General features: G+C 32.7%; 1 protein-coding gene across 1 annotated transcript; it reads left to right on the top strand.

The window, feature by feature from the left end:
• The first annotated feature begins 8,237 nt into the window (after positions 1-8,237).
• Positions 8,238-13,755, top strand: LOC132714620 (serum paraoxonase/arylesterase 1-like). Its single transcript, XM_060697513.1, has 9 exons — positions 8,238-8,412; positions 8,995-9,065; positions 9,307-9,362; positions 9,661-9,818; positions 10,384-10,521; positions 11,048-11,248; positions 11,871-11,952; positions 12,840-12,968; positions 13,563-13,755. Exons 1-9 carry the CDS (start codon positions 8,348-8,350, stop codon positions 13,737-13,739), a joined length of 1,077 nt encoding a protein of 358 aa, XP_060553496.1. The 5' UTR covers positions 8,238-8,347; the 3' UTR covers positions 13,740-13,755.
• The last annotated feature ends 9,762 nt before the right edge of the window (positions 13,756-23,517 follow it).

Below are 23,517 nucleotides of genomic sequence, written 5' to 3'. Positions count from 1 at the left end.
ATTGACATAAATTGAACACAATTTGGTATTTATTACCAAATTCCTGTCAGACAGGACTCCCTACTCAGAAAAAGTATGCATCCAAAAGATGCAAATTATTTGAAACTTTGTATCCACAGCAAATTCAATGAGTTCTGGACAGGTAAACAAATCACTGCCCTTAAGGTAACAGGGAGAAAAAGTGCAACCTGACTGGAGCTCAAACCTGTCATGCATTGAATATCATTCCACAGCTCGACCAACTGAGATATAAGGTTTCTTAATTACATTTCTTCTCCCCTCATTATTGAACACCTTAATATACTGTGACATCTCTACCATATTAATTATAATATGCCAAATCAAAGTCATGATGCTGCCCATGGCTAAATGATTCAAAAATATAAACTGAATTAACCATTCATGGGACTTTAAATCAGAAAAAACTGAAAGATGAATGAGAAAATATATTTATTTAAATTTATTATTTTAAATTTTAACATAACTTGGTCTAAGTTCAAAACATCAACAAAAAATATGTTAAGAGAGAACTGTTTAAAAAGATATTTTAATTCCAGTGTAATTATTAATTTTAATGACTTTGATTTGTTAAAAAATCTGAGTTTTGTTAGTTAAATATATTTCATAACAGTCACAACTTTCTGGAAACATATTTTGGTGTATGATAATAGAGTAAAACACATTATTTGGCACTTTTATCATTATTCTAAGAGAAAATATCTAGATAAAGTGTAAGAGTGAGATATAGCATGAATCCAGGGAACTTTGATATACAGTAGTTGCCTAGTTTGCCTCAGTTTCAGATGCAACCCTGGTCCTAGCAGTTTACAGGTCCCATCTGTAAGTTTGTTGACAAATTTTATCAAGGTGGAGATGCTATCTCATGATCCTTGGATCACAATTATCAAGATGTTACAACTCAACAACAGATCACCTCCCTAATGGATAAGATTTCCATTTACTTAATTTGCATTTATTCATAATGATAACAAAACTTTTCTTGAAGGTAATTTAAATATATAGTATTTGTATTTAATTGGTAGGATTATGTCATGGTTCATAACTGTTTACTGTTAAGGGAAGAAAATGTGTAAGTGGCCATAAAGCTCAGTCAGTCAAGCTATGGTATGGTACTTTGAGGGTCCCGGGTTCAAATCCCGGTCAGGCTGCAAATTTTTCTCACCCGGTTACACATTGGCGCCCAACTTGTTGCCTTGACTGCATATAGCTAAGAGTTAATTCACATAGCTCTGTATTACCAACAAACTTCAATATAGCGGAGAAGTAATTATAATGGTTCAGAACTGTATACTATTTTGAGGAGTGATGTGTAAGCAGCTTAATAGCTATGACAGTAGAGCTGTAGTAAGGTATTCTGTGTGTCCCGGGTTTGAGTCCTGTTCAGGCTGCACATTTTTCTCACCGTGTTACAAAATTACCAATTGGTAGGACTTTAATTAGGAATCTTTTGATAATCCTAAATTATAATAATAATCCTAAATTATAATAATATATATAATCAAACTGGACTAAAATTATTAAGTTTTTATATGCATTAAACATTTTTAATTTTGTTGCATGTAATTCTACAAATTGATTAACTTGTATAAGTGATATTGGTGGAGTGACAATGAAAAAGACATATGTTCATGTATATATAGAAAACAACTGTTGAATTTTAGAAATTAAAAGGTAAATTTATTTACAGAATGATGTGGTTCCTGCAGGATTTTCACCAGATGTCTGGTTTGTAAAATTTCAACAAAGGGTAAAATACATATTACAGGGGGCGTCCCTGGCCGAGTGGTTAAGGTTGTTGACTTCAAATCACTTGCCCCTCACCGCTGTGGGTTCGAATCCTGACAGGGACTTTGGATTCTTTCATGTGAGGAAGCTATCCAGCTAGCTTACGGAATGTCGGTGGTTCTACTCTGGTGCCCATTCGTGCTTGAATTATGCATGGAAGAGCACCTGAGGTCTTCCTCCACCAGTAAAGCTGAATGTCGCGATATGACCTATACTGTGTCAATGTGACATAAAACCCAAAACAAACAAGCAAACATATTTCAGTGTGCACATGTATTTGGTATCGTTGGCCTAGTGGTTAAGGTGTCTGCCTTCAATTTGTGAGGTTGAAGGTTCAAGCCCCCACAGGGAAGGTAAATGAAGTATGAAGCCCAAAGTTAAATTCACATTGCATTATAACCTGAGAAATTTGAGGATGAATTTAAATATAGCAGGAAAGTATGTCAATAGCTTTTAGGGGAGAAAATGTATATGAGGCAGGAAAGCTCATTCGGTTGAGCCGTGGTATATGTTCGAGGGTTTTAGGTTCGAGTCCCGATCAGGCTGCACAATATTTTTTTTGTTTTGTTGCTTTCTTCACTTCACTTTCTTTGCCCCCTTGACTGCAACAGAACAAAATAATGAAAAAGAAAGAGAGTCATCGATTGGCCACGCACAGGTGACAGTATGATTAAATGCTAAATATAGCCTCTCAACCCAGAGATCATGGGTTCGAGCCCTACTCGGGTCACGACCATGTTTCTTCATATGACACCAGTACTGGTTGGTTCCAGGAAGCAGACTCAAAAGTGATTAATATAAGTTGCAAGAACTTGTTTCGCAATCGAGCTTAAATAAATATGTTTAAACCAAATGCGACATTTAAGGCGATTCTTTGCTAAATATGGGGCAACAAAATGATTTTTTATAGTGACGGTTCAGAACTGTTCACTATTTAGGGGAGATGATGTGTAATTGGCTTGATAACTCAGGTGGTAGAGATGCTGTACACTATTCCCTGGGTGGTAAGTTTGAGTTCCTGTCAGGCTGCACATTTTTCTCACCCTGTGACACTTGGCCCAAACGGGGGACCGTGACTGAATATAGCTCAGAGTTTAATTAACATTTCTCTGTAACTCAGTAAATTTGAGGATGAACTTAAATATAGCAGGGGAGTCATGGTTCAGAACTGTTCCCTATTTAGGAGAGATGATTTGAAAGCGGCCGGATAGCTAATATGACTAAGAGCCGCAGTACAGTATTCCGAGGGTCCCGGGTTCAAGTTCCGGTCAGACTGCACATTTTTCTCACCCTGTGACACTTGGCACCCAACAGGGGACCATGACTGAATATTGCTCAGAGTTTAATTTACACTTGAGCCACGTCACGACAAAACCAACTTAATGGGTTTGCGACCAGCATGAATCCAGACCAGCCTGCGCATCCGCGCAGTCTGATCAGGATCCATGCTGTTCGCTGTCAGTTGCTGTACTTGTTATAGGGTTTGCAAGCGAACAGCATGGATCCTGATCAGACTGCGTGGATGCGCAGGCTGGTCTTGATCCATGCTGGTCACAAAGCCATTATGTTGGTTTTGTCGTGACGCGGCTCAATTCTCTGTAACTCTGTGAAATTGGAGGATGAATTTCAATATAGCAGGGGAGTATGTCATGGTTCAGAACTGTTCACCATTTAACAGAGATGATGTGTAAGGGGCCGGATAGCTAAGTTGATAGAGCCATGGTACAGTATTCTGAGGAGACGGCCTCCGTGGTCGAGGGGTTAGAGTTGATGACTTCTAATCCAGTTACTTCTCTGGCATGGGTTCGATCCCCGGGAGATGCTTTGGTAGTTTAGCGCGGAGGAAGGTAGTCTAGTACTGGTGTAACTCTCCAGGAACGATGGTTAGGAAACTACCCGCCTATATGACTGAAATACTGTTGAAAAAGGCGTAAAATGAAGCAAACAAACAAACAAACAAGTATTCTGAGGGTCCCGGGTTTGAGTTCCATTCAGGCTGCAGATTTTTCTCAATGACCCTGTGACACTTGGCACCAAACGGGGGACCTTGACTGAATATAGCGCAGAGTTTAATTAACATTTCTCTGTAACTCAGTAAATTTGAGGATGAACTTAAATATAGCAGGGGAGTATGTCACGGTTCAGAAATGTTCACTATTTAGGAGAGATGATTTGAAAGTGGCCGGATAGCTAAAATGACTAAGAGCGGCAGTGTAGTATTCCGAGGGTCCCGTGTTCAAGTTCCGGTCAGGCTGCACATTTTTCTCACCCTGTGACACTTGGCACCCAACAGGGGACCATGACTGAATATTGCTCAGAGTTCAATTTACATTTGAGCCACGTCATGACAAAGCCAACTTAATGGTTTTGCGACCAGCATGAATCCAGACCAGCCTGCGCATCCACACAGTCTGATCAGGACTCAGGATCAGCTGTTCGCTATAAGTTTCTGTACTTGTTATAGGGTTTGCAAGCGAACAGCATGGATCCTGATCAGACTGCGCAGGCTGGTCTTGATCCATGCTGGTCGCAAAGCCATTATGTTGGTTTTGTTGTGACGCATCTCAATTCTCTGTAACTCTGTGAAATTGGAGGATGAATTTCAATATAGCAGGGGAGTATGTCATGGTTCAGAACTGTTCACTATGTAACAGAGATGATGTGTAAGTGGCCGGATAGCTAAGTCGATAGAGCCATGGTACCGTATTCTGAGGGTCCCAGGTTTGAGTTCCATTCAGGCTGCAGATTTTTCTCAGTGACCCTGTGACACTTGGCACCAAACGGGGGACCGTGACTGAATATAGCTCAGAGTTTATATTTATTTTTCTGTAACTCTGTGAAATTCAAGGATGAATTTAAATAAAGCAGGGGTCAGAATTATTCACTGTTTTGGGGAGATGATGTGTAAGCGGCCAAATAGCTAAGTCGGTAGGGCAGCGATATGGTATTCCGAGGGTCCCAGGTTCGATTTCTGCTCGGGCTGCACATTTTTCTCACCCATTGACACTTTGCGCCCAATGGGGGACAGTGACTGAATAATCATTAGCTCAGAATTTAATTTACATTTCTCTGTAACTCTGTGAAACTCGAGGAAGAATTTCAATATAGCAGGGGAGTATGTCACAGTTCAGAAGTGTTCACTATTTAGGGTCCCGGGTTCCAGTTCCAGTCAGTCTGCACATTTCTTTCACCCTATGACACATGGAAAAAATGTGTCCCCTCTCATCATTTTATCTTTTTTGTGTTGTTGCGGTTGAAGGGCCTATATTTACAAAATACTTAAAAAGGGTAAAAAGGTGTGTGACAAAATAATTTTTTTATAATGTTTCTCATTCTGTCTCTCTTCAAGGTTTTGCTACTTGTAACAATTACAACCAAACAAAATAACGAAATTATAAGCACAAATCAGACACCATAGTTAAGTGATCCTCAATTGGCAAAAATGGCAGCTGACTTAAATGCAGAAAGCTGTGGAGTTACATTGTTAATTTGAATTGTCATTTTTGTCTTAATGATTTGTTGAGTTGGGAAAACGTTTTTTAACATTTTGATATCAAAGTTAATGCAATATAATGACGCATACGTACTCAGTTAATAGAAAGTATTTAGATCACATTTTAACAGAATTTGTCCGCCATTTTGAAAAACGGCCGAAGGATACAAGCCGCTTTAAATCGTGTTATTTATATTTATGGCCTTTGTTGATTAAAAAAAATCATTGAATTGTGAATATTAAAATATCTGGCAAGTTATTAGACCTTTATTCTTAAGAATAAATGTGTATGGTAATGAATGACAAGTTTTAAATTTAAGGTACCCTTTCGGGCAAAATTTTCGGGTAATTTGACCTAGTTTTCGGAGAAATTGGCCATTTTCAACTACAGCTTAAGATTAGTTCTAGCCAATTTAGAAATAAAACAATGGACAAGAAACAAAGTTTAACACCCCTGACAAGTTTTAAAAGCATTTATTTTCATGAATGTAATACTTTTAGAACCTTGCAGGTTTTTTAAAAATGCCCTACGAAAGATGCAAAATTTGGCGATTAAGCTCAATTTCACGCATATATTCTGGAGAACATAAAAACTGTCAGAATATTCAAATACATGTACCGAAATAATTGTTCTATGCTGAAGATTTATACCAATTTTCACAGCGCTTTGTTTGTAAATAAAGTTACAGGCAAGTTTTAAAAAACATGAGTAAACCGTGGTAAAATTACGCCCGTGTGATTATTACGCGACACCGGTTTTAAAACATTTTCGATCATGTCGCGGCGGCCAAGACCTTAAGCAGGCTTTCCCAACTAATTTACAAGTAATAATAAGTCAGAAACAAATGACCCTTAGACACAATGTCAGTGGTTACCTGTCCCGGACTCGCCCCTGGATTACTTATCAGATGTTTTCTGCTATTGAGCTTAGTGGCCAACGAAAACAAAATTCCTTTCAACCATCAAGAACTGATGCGATCTTTTATTATATTGTTACCAAAGTATATTTTTTCCCGGTAAGTTGAGCTTAAACTTACCAGATATTTTTTACAATACGACAGGTGATAAATAATATGCTGATTGTGTTTTTGGTAAGGTGTGTTAACCCTCGCCACCGGATGAAATGATATTATCATACTTACGCGAGATTTGTGCAGATAGTGTGTGCCGTCCCTACAATATTCGACCATTTTTTGTTTTAAATTCAGCTACTGAGACGTTCCCCTAAACAGGTATGAGATAAACGATGTTTACATGATTTGACTTTTACAAATGACACGAGTATACCGGTATTTTAAAAGATAATATGATTCAAACTAATCTCTTTTATTAATATTATTTAAAAACAAACACCTTTAATATCGTATGCCGAAATTACGGAATTATGCACATGTATGTAAATACTGTATGCTCAGCTCAATTTTTAGAGCATCGGATAAGTAATAAACGGTCGCTGGTTCGATCTACGGCAGAGGCGACATTTCTCCGTGGCAAAAGCTCCCAGACATTGAATCTACTGGTCATTTGTCACACCGCTGATGAGATAAACGGTAGGTCATTTGCGGAGAAATAAGTTATCCAGGAAATAATGTTAGCTGCTTTGATAAGACAGAAACATGTGTCAAAAGCGTTTTAAACTGGAAAAAAGGGAAAAAAGGAAAAAACAAAACAAAAAATGATACACATGTAATAATTTGGGCGACCTACTTTCAGTCGGGAAATATATTGATGCCGCTGTAATATTTCAACACTGAATCACCGAAACTACAAGAAAAACGTTCCAAGAAACATTAGGCATGTCTTTTAATCTAAGTCAGCAGGATAAAACCGTTCGACCCTCAATTAACAAACCCTTGAATAAACAACCTTGATTTATCCCTATAAATATGCGAAATGTGTGTTTATCATCAGCGTTAGCCATTTATCAACCACTGCAAACATTAAATACGATATTTTGATCGGACAATCGTCAATAAAGTACAAATCTCAAAGGAACTTGCAAAAGCGAAAGAATATCGCTAAAAACTTAGACAGATATATCTAAACAGAGGTAAAATATGAGACATGAAGTATAAACTTGATAAGGAAAAGGTGTTTCCTGCTAATAAATGTTGACATATTGAGTGATATATTTCGCTTGTTAATGTATTAAATCACATGGTATGTGTATAAAGTTCATCATAAGTGTAAAAAATTCGTTTTTTTTCCGAAATCTTACAGATGTATTTTTTGATAAATTAGAAAAGGTCGATTTATCTATATCAGCATATGGAGATATCAGATGTTCAGAACGTTTTATTCCAAGAGGGTAAATAGGGGTACTTATAAGCTATTTTTTATATTGTTTCCAGAAAACAAAAGCTTTTGATGCGTATATTATATTTGACATTATACGTATCGAATTATTTTTATATTATTATTAGTTAATAGAAATATCTTAGTGTTCCCACAAGTCAACGAACATATATCGCTTTGTGATTACTGTGTTTTAAAGCACGCACAAGAACACAAAAAACACTTGAAACTCTTCTTTTGTAATTAAGCGGATCTAACGATAAATCAAAATGACATAATAATGCTATATAATAGTATAAATTGTGTTGATTATTTCAGATTTGAAATTTTTCCGTAAATGTTGTTTCAAAATATGTCCAACCTCATATGCCAATTGTGGTTATTGTGTTTGCCTGGAATCTCAAAACTGACATTGATTTGTAAAATAACAACAATATTTTGTTTAGGGTGTTAATAAATTACAATGCTAACTCTTTCTGTATCAATATTTTACATTATACATGTGAATAGAGCATGCTTAAAGAATGTATGCAATGTAATATTTCTATTTACTGTTAAACTGGGTCATACTAAGAGGCAGTACCTTTAAAATTATGTTAAACCATTTCACATAAATTGTTTACGTTAGTCAAATACTTTTTGTACATCTATATATTTCTTTGATATTTCATATTATAAGTAACTCGCAAGTTCTTCAATGTGCCGTTGTTAAATATGTAAGGATTTGTTAAGGGGCATACTCGTATAATAAAAATGTGGTATTCATTTGTTATGGTTGCTGTCTTTGGACTTGTTTTCCAGCAATTTCTTAGTTACAGGTAAGTGAAATCTAATTTGTGACCATGATATAAAGTAATATACAAAATATAAAATTATCTATATACGAGTATGATATTTGACAGGTTATATCGTATGCAATTAAATCGTTTATGAGCATTGATTACCCGAGCAATTAGAAAAAATTGCTATAGTGAACAACTCTATATATGCGAAAGTATTTTTGATGAAATTTCTGTATTGAATCTTTTTATTCAGCACAATTGATTGCTTGGATTCTAAAATGAAACGATTAAACAAATGGCTGCACTGTTGTATTTTAATAATTTTACTGTCATGAATAAATGACGGAAATCGTTACAAACACACAGTATTATAGCATGTTCAACGTGCTGAATTTAACCATGTTAGTTTGAGTTCACCTGTTCTATATGTTACAACTTAAAACATACATCATTTGCCTATGTTAAAATTAAATTACTAATGATATAGAAAAAAACTTTACTATAATTATATTGGCAATAATGCAGGAATATTGAAATTCTTTTAAATCAACTTTCATTATACCTGTATAATTTATGTTCTTGTGAACAAACAATGTTTGAAAAAAAACTCTATTGTAGAGATTGGGTGGACTGGTCTACAAAAGATGTGATGAATGTAAACCCGGGTGCCTGTGAAACTATCATAAAGGGTAATCAAGATTAATTCAAATTTTACAAAACATATATTATATATGAAAATACATGTACAAAACCTTCTACAAACAAATTTATACATTTTAAAAGAAAAAACAAATTAAAATAGTTTATATGTATTGCCTTATGGACATAAGGACATGCTTTAGTGTTTAAATATAAATGTAGTTTATGATAATCAAATATCATTAATCTTAGATCGAAGATGATCTTTGACTGATTTTTGTACATTTACAGAGGGCGGATCCGAAGATATAACACATATAGGAAACGGAATCATGTTAATGTCGACGGTAATTTACTTTAATTTTTAATTGACAGTGCGATTGAGGAAAAAAAACATTAATGAAATAAATGGTAAGGAGTGGCTCCGTGGTTAAGATGTCCGTAAGGACTGGTTTATTCCAATAAGCGGACTCAATCTTGGACAAAAGAAACGTGTGATGATTTCATTACAGGCAAAGTAAATTTAACATGTTTAAACTAAACCAAAGCAAACAAAAGAATAACTTTCTTGAACATTATAATGAAGACAAAAATTCGATATAAAATTTGCATTGAATTAGTAATTTTATTGCATTGTATATTTAGGGTTTTGGCTTTCTCGGTCCTCCGGGCAAAATGAAAGCTGTGGATTTGAACAATGGTAACAAGGTGATTACATTAAACATGACAAATATACCTTCTAGGGAAGACTTCTTGTCGTCTCCGCACGGTATTACAACATGGCGAGATCCTGATACAGGTATGTTTCTTTACCTATCACTTTAAGGAGATTACAGTTTATTGTATTTTACTTGTCGTTTTATTCCTTTTCCAAAAACAATGTATAAGATAGAGCCTGTGTACATATAAGTACACTGTATTTTTCGAAATAAATATGTTTAAATCTGGAAGTATAACATTTCTAACACTGGTTACTTTGCTGTGTTGGTGCCTTCATTTAGTATGCCGCTCTTCCTTACTGATCTTGTTTTTCATATATTATTTGTAACCATTTTTTTTCAGATTATGCCCTCGTCATAGATTCGTTTTATATTGTCATTTAACATGGCAATGATGATCAGCTACTGATTCTTTCAAAAAACCATAATTTCGGCAATGATTTTGTTTAATTTTTACTCCATTTTCTTCGAAAATCTGTTACAAACCATTAGTCCTTTTCAGCACATAAGTAATGCCAATTGACACTTGATGAACCATTTTCTTCTATCTTTATACGTTTGAAATTTTTTATTTGAAGAACTTGCCTGTAATCATCATGTGACATCGTGAGTCCTGTCGTAAGTTCTTGTTGGAATGTTAATTTTTCAGTTTTTCTGTTTGTTCAGATCAGTTATTCCTCTATGTGGTTACCCATCCGCCCTCTGAAGATCATATAGAAGTGTTTGAGGTCCTCAAATCTCTAACCTTGAGATATGTCAAGACGATAAAAGATCCGAAGTTTGACTTGTAAGTAAACTTGATAAAACACCCGTTTTTCTTTACTTTAACCACTATTGATATTTAATATTTCACAAAAGTAATCAAATGTTATTAACTGAGAACGTATATGTCAATGTCATGTTTAACATGTTGCATGTTTTATTAAAAAATAAAGTAAAAAGAATATGCTAAATATCGTTCCATATTTACACTGTTATAAAAGGTATTGTTTTTAAAAATTAGAATGATTCCTTCTGATATAATTATGCAATTTTTATCTTAATGATGTTTGGAGAATAATTTACTTTGCCAGAATAACACTTTCTTATATCAAAAATTGAATTCTTGAAACATGTTCGTTTGAAATTGCATTTACAATAGATAAAATAAATAAACAAACAATAAATAAATAAATAAATGAATAATTAAGGAAAATTTTGAATTTTTACGGAATGTAGATCCTAATTTAAATTATGCGTGATCATTAGAATAGATATTCTTTATAACTGCTTTTTCTTTTAAAACTTTGATTAATTAATTGATTTATTTCCAGTATGAATGATCTTGTGGCAGTTGGAAAGGATAAGTTCTACATCACTTACTTTGCCAGATTTCGTGATTACAACCGATATATGATGGAAACGCTGATGGGCATGAAAAACGGTGCAATATTTTATTATGATGGGCACAAGGCACGGGAGGTTGCATCTGGCTTTCACCTTCCCAACGGAATTAACATCTCTCCAAACAAAAAGTAGGCATCTTATTGTGATCTTATTACAGTTGTATATGATTAAAACACTCAAAACAACACTTTAATAATAAAATATAACGATGATGATATTGTATTGTAAGTGTTAAAACTTTATAATAATCTTTCCTTTATCTTTTGTATAATTTTGTTTGTTCTGCTAGTCCAAATCAACACATGCTTTTTATCATTATAATATATTTACTCATAGCATACTATTATTAGTTTTAACGGCATATGAATACAAAATGCAATTGATTGCAAATTGCATTAAACTTGTCGCCTAGTCATTTAATGAAGCTTCCAGGCTAGCTTATATTTGATTAATGGTTCCATTCAGCCTTCTGCAACAGTTTGAAATGGTTAGCTTTATTATTCATAATTGTTTAGTTCATACAAGTACACACTGTAGTTTGAATTATAGTTCCAATTGACATATATTATCTCTCTTATAAAGTTAACCTCGGACATCACATGCATTAAATAGAATCGAGGTTACATGGATAAACAAAATAACAGAATGGATCAATAAATGGTAATTTTCACTAAAAAGTTTTTGTTTTATATCATATTTTGTCATGTCATATGATATCATATTTTAATGTATCATATTATTATATACTAGAGTAATATACCTCGCAGAGGCTGCTGCTAAGAAAATAAGGGCATTCCGTAGAGATTCTACAAACAATCTTGTTGAAATCTGGGTAAGCAAAAATATATAAACATTTCATACATGTGCTCAGAATGTTTGCAATTCCAAACGCCTGTTAGCAATCATTTAAATTTACCATTATTTATTAATTATACATTGAAAGAATATATTTTGTATAGTATATTTTAAGACAGCAATAACAACAACAACAACAACAAAAGCAACAACAAAGGAATGGTACATCATCAAAAATATAAACAAACATTTAAGGTGTCGTCCAGTAAAGCTCACACCTTTGTTAACCCGAAGGAGCCATCCATATAACATAAAGCTTTCTGTCTTTATCTGCAATAAACATTACAAATATCAGACTTTTGTGCATCTTTTTTCAAAATTGTTTTTATCACTCTCTTATTCTAATCGGGTAAAATAATGCCTATAGGCTATTTTTTTAAAATATATACAGCTATATATCTGCTACCTGCAGTTTACAATATTATTGTTTAAATTTTGAAAAAGAATAGTTCAAAAAATACTTATATAAAAAAATGTATCCTTACATCGACAAAGGCATGCACGAACACTTAGCTAAACGGTTAAAGACCCTAATGCAGCATAATAGTTTGTTCTGGAACTTTTTATTCCGTAGTCGTATTGTATTCATATGATTTGAATATTGACATAATTCTTTTTTTTTTAATCCACCATAAATATATTGAAACAACGTTTATTCCGTAGTCGTATTGTATTCATGTGATTTGAATATTGACAGATTTCTTTTTTTTTAATCCACCATAAATATATTGAAACAACGTAATTGTACAATTAATAAATTTAATGAAAATATTTGAGAAAAGATATAGCTTTATATTTTCATAAATCACTGTAAATATTTTTCTCACACAAGTTTGTTTACCATGTTTCGATGTTTTCTTGTAGAGTAATAATATTGGAACCATCCCTGACAATATTGATGTTGACCCCGATACGGGGGACCTTTGGATAGGATCCCATCCGATAGGATGGAAAACTATTGACACATATTTTGGATCTATACCTCCTTGTCAAGTAAGCCAACATTTTCTTGTCATCTCGAGCATCTCTTTCGAGCATCTATTTTTGCCAATTTGTTTCTATCCATTTACTTGTTTTTCATTCAACGCTTTAGAAAATTGGAAAGACATTGTCTTTAGAATTGCATTTTATTTACATTGTATACATAAGTTATATAGCTTTTAACATCGGCTTCAAATTTGACTATTTGCTTCATAAAAAACAATGGCAATTTCATATGTCATCCAATGTTGATATAATTCTTAATTACGACATAAACAGGTCTTGATAACAGATGAACATCTTTAAAAACTCTGGGTCAAACGGTTCTACATCAAACAGATGAGTTCATTAAAAAAAAAAACGTTTACACTTGAAGTTATCTACTGACTCAAAAAAAGTTTAAATAAAATTGCCTAGTTGATATATTTGTATCAACAATGTAGATAAAATCTATATTGTTCTGCTTTGCTTCTTTATTTGTAGATTATCTTATTGACTGCCTGTATTAAAGATAAAGTCGCTGGAATACAATATGTAATTAACAATTAAACAGACCCTGTTAATAAAACCTTTCCTTTAAATATTCCTATTTCTGATTATATTTAGGTTCTTCGTTTGAAGATGCATGAGAATACGATTTCGGAAATAGAGATGATTTACCAAAACGACGGAACTGAATGTTCGTCTTCCACTGTTGCCTCATACACTGCTGGAAAAATGATCATCGGAACTGTTCATGCACAGTCCCTCGTCTGTGACGTGGGATATCTGTCAAAAAACTAAAAGCTAAATGCAAATAAGCTTTACAAAATATCGCAACTGGTATCTTGCAATTAACAATTCCATCCATGGACAGGCTCAATCAAACCGAACCTCCAACATTTTTTTTCAATTTTGTCGTTTTTGGACTTCTTTTAGAGATTCTGTGTTTTTATTTATTTTATATTATTGATGATTTTGGCATGTACCTGCTTTTACGCAAACAAAATACTTTCTTTATTATAGATTTTGAGATTGAAATTTTTTTTTACAAATATCTGGCCAGGTTTTTATAAAAGTGGTATCAGTTAAATTTTCCTCTCATCTTTTGTGAACATACGTAGGGAGAAGACAAAGTCAATTTGTTTGTCCATAATGTAATTTTAAAGAGTTACAGACACAAGTTTTACGTACTTTAGGATCTCGTTGCTTTTTTTTTTTGTTTGGGGGTCCGCCTGCGCTGCTTGCCACTGGTTCAATTGTTGCTGGTTTCATATGGGGTTGCCGTTCATTGAAACGCCGCCTTTCCTTGTTGATCTTGTTTATCATATTTTCTACATTTGTTTTATTCATCCGGACAATGATGAATGTTGATAAACAAGTTAATGTAAATTGTATTTATACAGACAATTTTATAAAGATATTTTTTATAGTTGTTAACTTACTCGACAGTTTCAAATTTACATTTCTTTAATTTTTATCATTGGTGATTTAAAAAAATTGTGTAGTTTCTTTGATATTAGTATAGATTTTACGATTTTTACTTTTGGGAAAATTTGCATGTTCTCTTGAAAAAAATCGTTCAGATTGAAGTATTATTTATATTACTCGTAACACTGGCTAAATGTATATCCATGATCTAAGAAATTACAGAAGAATTTTATAATGCATTTTGGAATGTCAAATTTTCAACATGTATTGAAACAAAACTGCATATCATAGAAGTCATATGTCTATATTTAACCTCAGTATACGCATTTCATTGTCAACATGTTGTTTTTTCATGTTGAAAAATACATGTAAAATAAAAAGAATTAATAAAAATAACTTTTAAGGTTTATTTATAATTCTTATATACGAATTCGCAAACATAACATGGTGACAGTTGACACTATTTATCAGATATAATTATGGTGGCTGATTTTTGCCATTTCTTAATTTTGTTATTTTATCGCGGTTGAAAGGACGACACCGAATAGTTTTAGAATGAGAAATATATTATTTTTCTATTTTGCTGTGCTCTTTTCGGCTTGCAGCCACGGCTGCAAACCATTTATTTGGAAAAGTTGTTCCGGATAGGTGGTTTCCTGCTTACAATTTGTTAGTGCATGATTGAACGTTAACCCGGTCTATGTTTCCGCTGCAATCGTGTCAATCGCATTTATTTAAACGCAATTCAACGTCTTGGTGAGGTAATCTAAAAATAGCCCTTGCCTATCATTAACCTTACCACGTGCTGATCTACTGTAACAGATAGCGAATCCCTGTGTTGTCCATGTAGATATTTTAGGTGTGTAACATAGTTGATACATGCTTATTAATTGGTACCACGTAACGAAGTCTTTTAGTGCATTTAACTTGTCTATAAAGCTGCTATATAAATGAAATTTAGCAACTGCCAAAACAAATGACTCTCTCTGCGAAAAAAAATGGAAATGAAATGTGCACACTTGTTTCCCTTCAGTATGATAGATAGATCTCCACGTGGGAGAGCCAATGTTAGTATTTTTACGATTGATTATTTTCTTTATTAGTTTTATACAATAGAGAAGATTTCAAATCGTTTTTGACAAAAAAAATATTCGTTTTTTACAAAAATAAACTAAATAAACCCTTTATGATATACAAATACCGTAATTAAAAAAAAATGTGATAATAAATTGAAAACAAAAAAAAACAATTATAAAGTTTGGATGATGGCACAACTGAGCAAGCCTTTCCTTTTAAAAGGAAATTTTATTTAGTTTTGTCGTTAAATAACGTGTAAGTTGCTTTCAATCGCGACAACATAAAATAAGAAAAGAATAAGAGGGCGGATACGATATTTTCATGCGGCAACGCGACGTTAATATTTTTGTCGCCTTATATTTGGCGTATTATCGCCTTAAATTGGCGTTTTATTTAAACTGTAATCTGTGCTTCCTACCGAATACGACAACACGGCCCCTCAGGCACGGCAAAACGAAATCGAAGAATTAGCAGTAAAAAAACCGCCATGCATGTGCAAATTGGTAATTAGTTCAGGTTCTTGCCAACCCGAGTCTTCAATTGTATATTGCTTCCTCATGTAAAATATTGTAGTAACAGTAATAGATTATAACTTTAGTTGCTTCTGCTTGATATGGAATATTTTACATTCTGCTTGTCAAAACTTAAACACTATTCTTATAAAAAAAGAAGTCCTAAAAGGTGAACGTATTTTTCATTTTATTTATATCAAATGTAGAGCAGATGGTGCTTTAATATTGCATTAAAATTTGAATTTCAATCAAATTTTAAAATGATTTCGTTTTCTTAATATATATATATATATATTATCTATTGATATTATTATACTCTTCGCCAATTTTTTTTAAAATATAAAACTCTTGTTGTTGATTGTTCTGTTGTTTAATTCAAAGCCTTCAGTAACTGCAAAAACACACCTGTATTAAAATGGCTATCTATTTTCGTGATTTTCTCCCACTTGTGGTTGAGGGGTTGTCTTAAAAGGTCGAGACATTAAAATTGCAGCCATCGTTTATCCCTGCATGATCATAAGCGGCGACTAAATAGGTTCGAATAACTGGGGTCTATGTATCTCTTAGCTCAAGTAGGTGAGGTGGTTTCAAACACTGGTGTTGGTGGTTGCTGTTAATGTAATATAATATTTTAGGTATCCTTATTGCAGCCACCTTTTTCTCTGCGTGATCGTAAGAGACGGTTAACTTGGTAATTCAAATTAAATTATTATTTCGAATTAGTGGAGTCTCTATGCATGTCTTTGCTCCAGCTGGCGAGGCGGTTTTGATCCAGGTGTGTTTCTTTAAAATTTATAACACCAAAATCGTTTTGCCTAAAATAATGACCTGTACTGTATTTGTGAGCCGTAAAACTAAACAGTCAAAATATAAGACAGCGTATCATCCTTGGTACTTTCAAGTACTTTCAAATTAGTCAGATGAGTTTAAATATAACACATATAGGAAACGGAATCATGTTAATGTCGACGGTAATTTACTTTAATTTTTAATTGACAGTGCGATTGAGGAAAAAAAACATTAATGAAATAAATGGTAAGGAGTGGCTCCGTGGTTAAGATGTCCGTAAGGACTGGTTTATTCCAATAAGCGGACTCAATCTTGGACAAAAGAAACGTGTGATGATTTCATTACAGGCAAAGTAAATTTAACATGTTTAAACTAAACCAAAGCAAACAAAAGAATAACTTTCTTGAACATTATAATGAAGACAAAAATTCGATATAAAATTTGCATTGAATTAGTAATTTTTATTGCATTGTATATTTAGGGTTTTGGCTTTCTCGGTCCTCCGGGCAAAATGAAAGCTGTGGATTTGAACAATGGTAACAAGGTGATTACATTAAACATGACAAATATACCTTCTAGGGAAGACTTCTTGTCGTCTCCGCACGGTTATTACAACATGGCGAGATCCTGATACAGGTATGTTTCTTTACCTATCACTTTAAGGAGATTACAGTTTATTGTATTTTACTTGTCGTTTTATTCCTTTTCCAAAAACAATGTATAAGATAGAGCCTGTGTACATATAAGTACACTGTATTTTTCGAAATAAATATGTTTAAATCTGGAAGTATAACATTTCTAACACTGGTTACTTTGCTGTGTTGGTACCTTCATTTAGTATGCCGCTCTTCCTTACTGATCTTGTTTTTCATATATTATTTGTAACCATTTTTTTTCAGATTATGCCCTCGTCATAGATTCGTTTTATATTGTCATTTAACATGGCAATGATGATCAGCTACTGATTCTTTCAAAAAACCATAATTTCGGCAATGATTTTGTTTAATTTTTACTCCATTTTCTTCGAAAATCTGTTACAAACCATTAGTCCTTTTCAGCACATAAGTAATGCCAATTGACACTTGATGAACCATTTTCTTCTATCTTTATACGTTTGAAATTTTTTATTTGAAGAACTTGCCTGTAATCATCATGTGACATCGTGAGTCCTGTCGTAAGTTCTTGTTGGAATGTTAATTTTTCAGTTTTTCTGTTTGTTCAGATCAGTTATTCCTCTATGTGGTTACCCATCCGCCCTCTGAAGATCATATAGAAGTGTTTGAGGTCCTCAAATCTCTAACTTGAGATATGTCAAGACGATAAAAGATCCGAAGTTTGACTTGTAAGTAAACTTGATAAAACACCCGTTTTTCTTTACTTTAACCACTATTGATATTTAATATTTCACAAAAGTAATCAAATGTTATTAACTGAGAACGTATATGTCAATGTCATGTTTAACATGTTGCATGTTTATTAAAAATAAAGTAAAAAGAATATGCTAAATATCGTTCCATATTTACACTGTTATAAAAAGGTATTGTTTTTTAAAAATTAGAATGATTCCTTCTGATATAATTATGCAATTTTTATCTTAATGATGTTTGGAGAATAATTTACTTTGCCAGAATAACACTTTCTTATATCAAAAATTGAATTCTTGAAACATGTTCGTTTGAAATTGCATTTACAATAGATAAAATAAATAAACAAACAATAAATAAATAAATAAATGAATAATTAAGGAAAATTTTGAATTTTTACGGAATGTAGAATCCTAATTTTAAATTATGCGTGATCATTAGAATAGATATTCTTTATAACTGCTTTTTCTTTTAAAACTTTGATTAATTAATTGATTTTATTTCCAGTATGAATGATCTTGTGGCAGTTGGAAAGGATAAGTTCTACATCACTTACTTTGCCAGATTTCGTGATTACAACCGATATATGATGGAAACGCTGATGGGCATGAAAAACGGTGCAATATTTATTATGATGGGCACAAGGCACGGGAGGTTGCATCTGGCTTTCACCTTCCCAACGGAATTAACATCTCTCCAAAACAAAAAGTAGGCATCTTATTGTGATCTTATTACAGTTGTATATGATTAAAAACACTCAAAACAACACTTTAATAATAAAATATAACGATGATGATATTGTATTGTAAGTGTTAAAACTTTATAATAATCTTTCCTTTATCTTTTGTATAATTTTGTTTGTTCTGCTAGTCCAAATCAACACATGCTTTTTATCATTATAATATATTTATCTCATAGCATACTATTATTAGTTTTAACGGCATATGAATACAAAATGCAATTGATTGCAAATTGCATTAAACTTGTCGCCTAGTCATTTAATGAAGCTTCCAGGCTAGCTTATATTTGATTAATGGTTCCATTCAGCCTTCTGCAACAGTTTGAAATGGTTAGGCTTTATTATTCATAATTGTTTAGTTCATACAAGTACACACTGTAGTTTGAATTATAGTTCCAATTGACCATATATTATCTCTCTTATTAAAGTTAACCTCGGACATCACATGCATTAAATAGAATCGAGGTTACATGGATAAACAAAAATAACAGAATGGATCAATAAATGGTAATTTTCACTAAAAAGTTTTTGTTTTATATCATATTTTGTCATGTCATATGATATCATATTTTAATGTATCATATTATTATATACTAGAGTAATATACCTCGCAGAGGCTGCTGCCTAAGAAAATAAGGGCATTCCGTAGAGATTCTACAAACAATCTTGTTGAAATCTGGGTAAGCAAAAATATATAAACATTTCATACATGTGCTCAGAAATGTTTGCAATTCCAAACGCCTGTTAGCAATCATTTAAATTTACCATTATTTATTAATTATACATTGAAAGAATATATTTTGTATAGTATATTTTAAGACAGCAATAACAACAACAACAACAACAAAAGCAACAACAAAGGAATGGTACATTCATCAAAAATATAAACAAACATTTAAGGTGTTCGTCCAGTAAAGCTCACACCTTTGTTAACCCGAAGGAGCCATCCATATAACATAAAGCTTTCTGTCTTTATCTGCAATAAACATTACAAATATCAGACTTTTGTGCATCTTTTTCTTCAAAAATTGTTTTTATCACTCTCTTATTCTAATCGGGTAAAAATAATGCCTATAGGCTATTTTTTTAAAATATATACAGCTATATATCTGCTACCCTGCAGTTTAACAATATTATTGTTTAAATTTTGAAAAAGAATAGTTCAAAAAAATACTTATATAAAAAAAAATGTATCCTTACATCGACAAAGGCATGCACGAACACTTAGCTAAACGGTTTAAAGACCCTAATGCAGCATATAGTTTTGTTCTGGAACTTTTTATTCCGTAGTCGTATTGTATTCATATGATTTGAATATTGACACTAATTCTTTTTTTTTTTAAATCCACCATAAATATATTGAAACAACGTTTATTCCGTAGTCGTATTGTATTCATGTGATTTGAATATTGACAGATTTCTTTTTTTTTAATCCACCATAAATATATTGAAACAACGTAATTGTACAATTAATAAATTTAATGAAAATATTTGAGAAAAGATATAGCTTTATATTTTCATAAATCACTGTAAATATTTTTCTCACACAAGTTTGTTTACCATGTTTCGATGTTTTCTTGTAGAGTAATAATATTGGAACCATCCCTGACAATATTGATGTTGACCCGATACGGGGGACCTTTGGATAGGATCCCATCCGATAGGATGGAAAACTATTGACACATATTTTGGATCTATACCTCCTTGTCAAGTAAGCCAACATTTCTTGTCATCTCGAGCATCTCTTTCGAGCATCTATTTTTGCCAATTTGTTTCTATCCATTTACTTGTTTTTCATTCAACGCTTTAGAAAATTGGAAAGACATTGTCTTTAGAATTGCATTTTATTTACATTGTATACATAAGTTATATAGCTTTTAACATCGGCTTCAAATTTGACTATTTGCTTCATAAAAAACAATGGCAATTTCATATGTCATCCAATGTTGATATAATTCTTAATTACGACATAAACAGGTCTTGATAACAGATGAACATCTTTAAAACTCTGGGTCAAACGGTTCTACATCAAACAGATGAGTTCATTAAAAAAAAAAACGTTTACACTTGAAGTATCTACTGACTCAAAAAAAGTTTAAATAAAATTGCCTAGTTGATATATTTGTATCAACAATGTAGATAAAATCTATATTGTTCTGCTTTGCTTCTTTATTTGTAGATTATCTTATTGACTGCCTGTATTAAAGATAAAGTCGCTGGAATACAATATGTAATTAACAATTAAACAGACCCTGTTAATAAAACCTTTCCTTTAAATATTCCTATTTCTGATTATATTTAGGTTCTTCGTTTGAAGATGCATGAGAATACGATTTCGGAAATAGAGATGATTTACCAAAACGACGGAACTGAATGTTCGTCTTCCACTGTTGCCTCATACACTGCTGGAAAAATGATCATCGGAACTGTTCATGCACAGTCCCTCGTCTGTGACGTGGGATATCTGTCAAAAAACTAAAAGCTAAATGCAAATAAGCTTTACAATATCGCAACTGGTATCTTGCAATTAACAATTCCATCCATGGACAGGCTCAATCAAACCGAACCTCCAACATTTTCAATTTTGTCGTTTTTGGACTTCTTTTAGAGATTCTGTGTTTTTATTTATTTTATATTATTGATGATTTTGGCATGTACCTGCTTTTACGCAAACAAATACTTTCTTTATTATAGATTTTGAGATTGAAATTTTTTTTTACAATATCTGGCCAGGTTTTTATAAAAGTGGTATCAGTTAAATTTTCCTCTCATCTTTTGTGAACATACGTAGAGAAGACAAAGTCAATTTGTTGTCCATAATGTAATTTAAAGAGTTACAGACACAAGTTTACGTACTTTAGTCTCGTTGCTTTAATTTTTGTTTGGGGTCCGCCTGCGCTGCTTGCCACTGGTTCATGTTGCTGGGTCATATGGGGGTTGCGTTCATTGAACGCCGCCTTTCCTTGTTGATCTTGTTTATCATATTTTCTACATTTGTTTTATCATCCGGACAATGATGAATGTTGATAAACAAGTAATGTAATTGTATTTATACAGACAATTTTATAAAGATATTTTTATAGTGTTAACTTACTCGACAGTTTCATTTACATTTCTTTAATTTTTATCATTGGTGATTAAAAATTGTAGTTTCTTTGATATTAGTATAGATTTTACGATTTTTACTTTGAAATTTGCATGTTCTCTTGAAAAAAAATCGTCAGATGAAGTATTATTTTATATACTCGTAACACTGGCTAAATGTATATCCATGATCTAAGAAATACAGAAGAATTTTTAATGATTTTGGAATGTCAAATTCAACATGTATTGAACAAAACTGCATATCATAGAAGTCATATGTCTATATTTAACCTCAGTATACGCATTTCATTGTCAACATGTTGTGTTTTCATGTTGAAAAATACATGTAAAATAAAAAGAATTAATAAAAATAACTTTTAAGGTTTATTTATAATTCTTATATACGAATTCGCAAACATAACATGGTGACAGTTGACACTATTTATCAGATATAATTATGGTGGCTGATTTTTGCCATTTCTTAATTTTGTTATTTTATCGCGGTTGAAAGGACGACACGAATAGTTTTAGAATGAGAAATATATATTTTCTATTTTGCTGTGCTCTTTTCGGCTTGCAGCCACGGCTGCAAACCATTTATTTTGGAAAAGTTGTTCCGGATAGGTGGTTTCCTGCTTACATTTGTTAGTGCATGATTGAACGTTAACCCGGTCTATGTTTCCGCTGCAATCGTGTCAATCGCATTTATTTAAACGCAATTCAACGTCTTGGTGAGGTAATCTAAAAATAGCCCTTGCCTATCATTAACCTTACCACGTGCTGATCTACTGTAACAGATAGCGAATCCTGTGTTGTCCATGTAGATATTTTAGGTGTAACATAGTTGATACATGCTTATTAATTGGTACCACGTAACGAAGTCTTTTAGTGCATTTACTTGTCTATAAAGCTGCTATATAAATGAAATTAGCAACTGCCAAAACGAATGACTCTCTCTGCGAAAAAAATGGAAATGAAATGTGCACACTTGTTTCCCTTCAGTATGATAGATAGATCTCCACGTGGGAGAGCCAATGTTAGTATTTTTACGATTGATTATTTTCTTTATTAGTTTTATACAATAGAGAAGATTTCAAATCGTTTTTGACAAAAAAATATTCGTTTTTACAAAATAAACTAAATAAACCCTTTATGATATACAAATACCGTAATTAAAAAAAATGTGATAATAAATTGAAACAAAAAAAAACAATTATAAAGTTTGGATGATGGCACAACTGAGCAAGCCTTTCCTTTTAAAAGGAAATTTTATTTAGTTTTGTCGTTATAACGTGTAAGTTGCTTTCAATCGCGACAACATAAAATAAGAAAAGAATAAGAGGGCGGATACGATATTTTCATGCGGCAACGCGACGTTAATATTTTTGTCGCCTTATATTTGGCGTATTATCGCCTTAAATTGGCGTTTTATTAAACTGTAATCTGTGCTTCCTACCGATACGACAACACGGCCCCTCAGGCACGGCAAAACGAAATCGAGAATTAGCAGTAAAAAACCGCCATGCATGTGCAAATTGGTAATAGTTCAGGTTCTTGCCAACCCGAGTCTTCAATTGTATATTGCT

The sequence above is a fragment of the Ruditapes philippinarum genome, unplaced genomic scaffold (genome assembly GCF_026571515.1).
Source record: "Ruditapes philippinarum isolate M1 unplaced genomic scaffold, ASM2657151v2 ctg888_1_1_1_1, whole genome shotgun sequence".
Lineage (NCBI taxonomy): Eukaryota > Metazoa > Mollusca > Bivalvia > Venerida > Veneridae > Ruditapes > Ruditapes philippinarum.
This window is presented reverse-complemented; position numbering and strand designations above follow the sequence as displayed.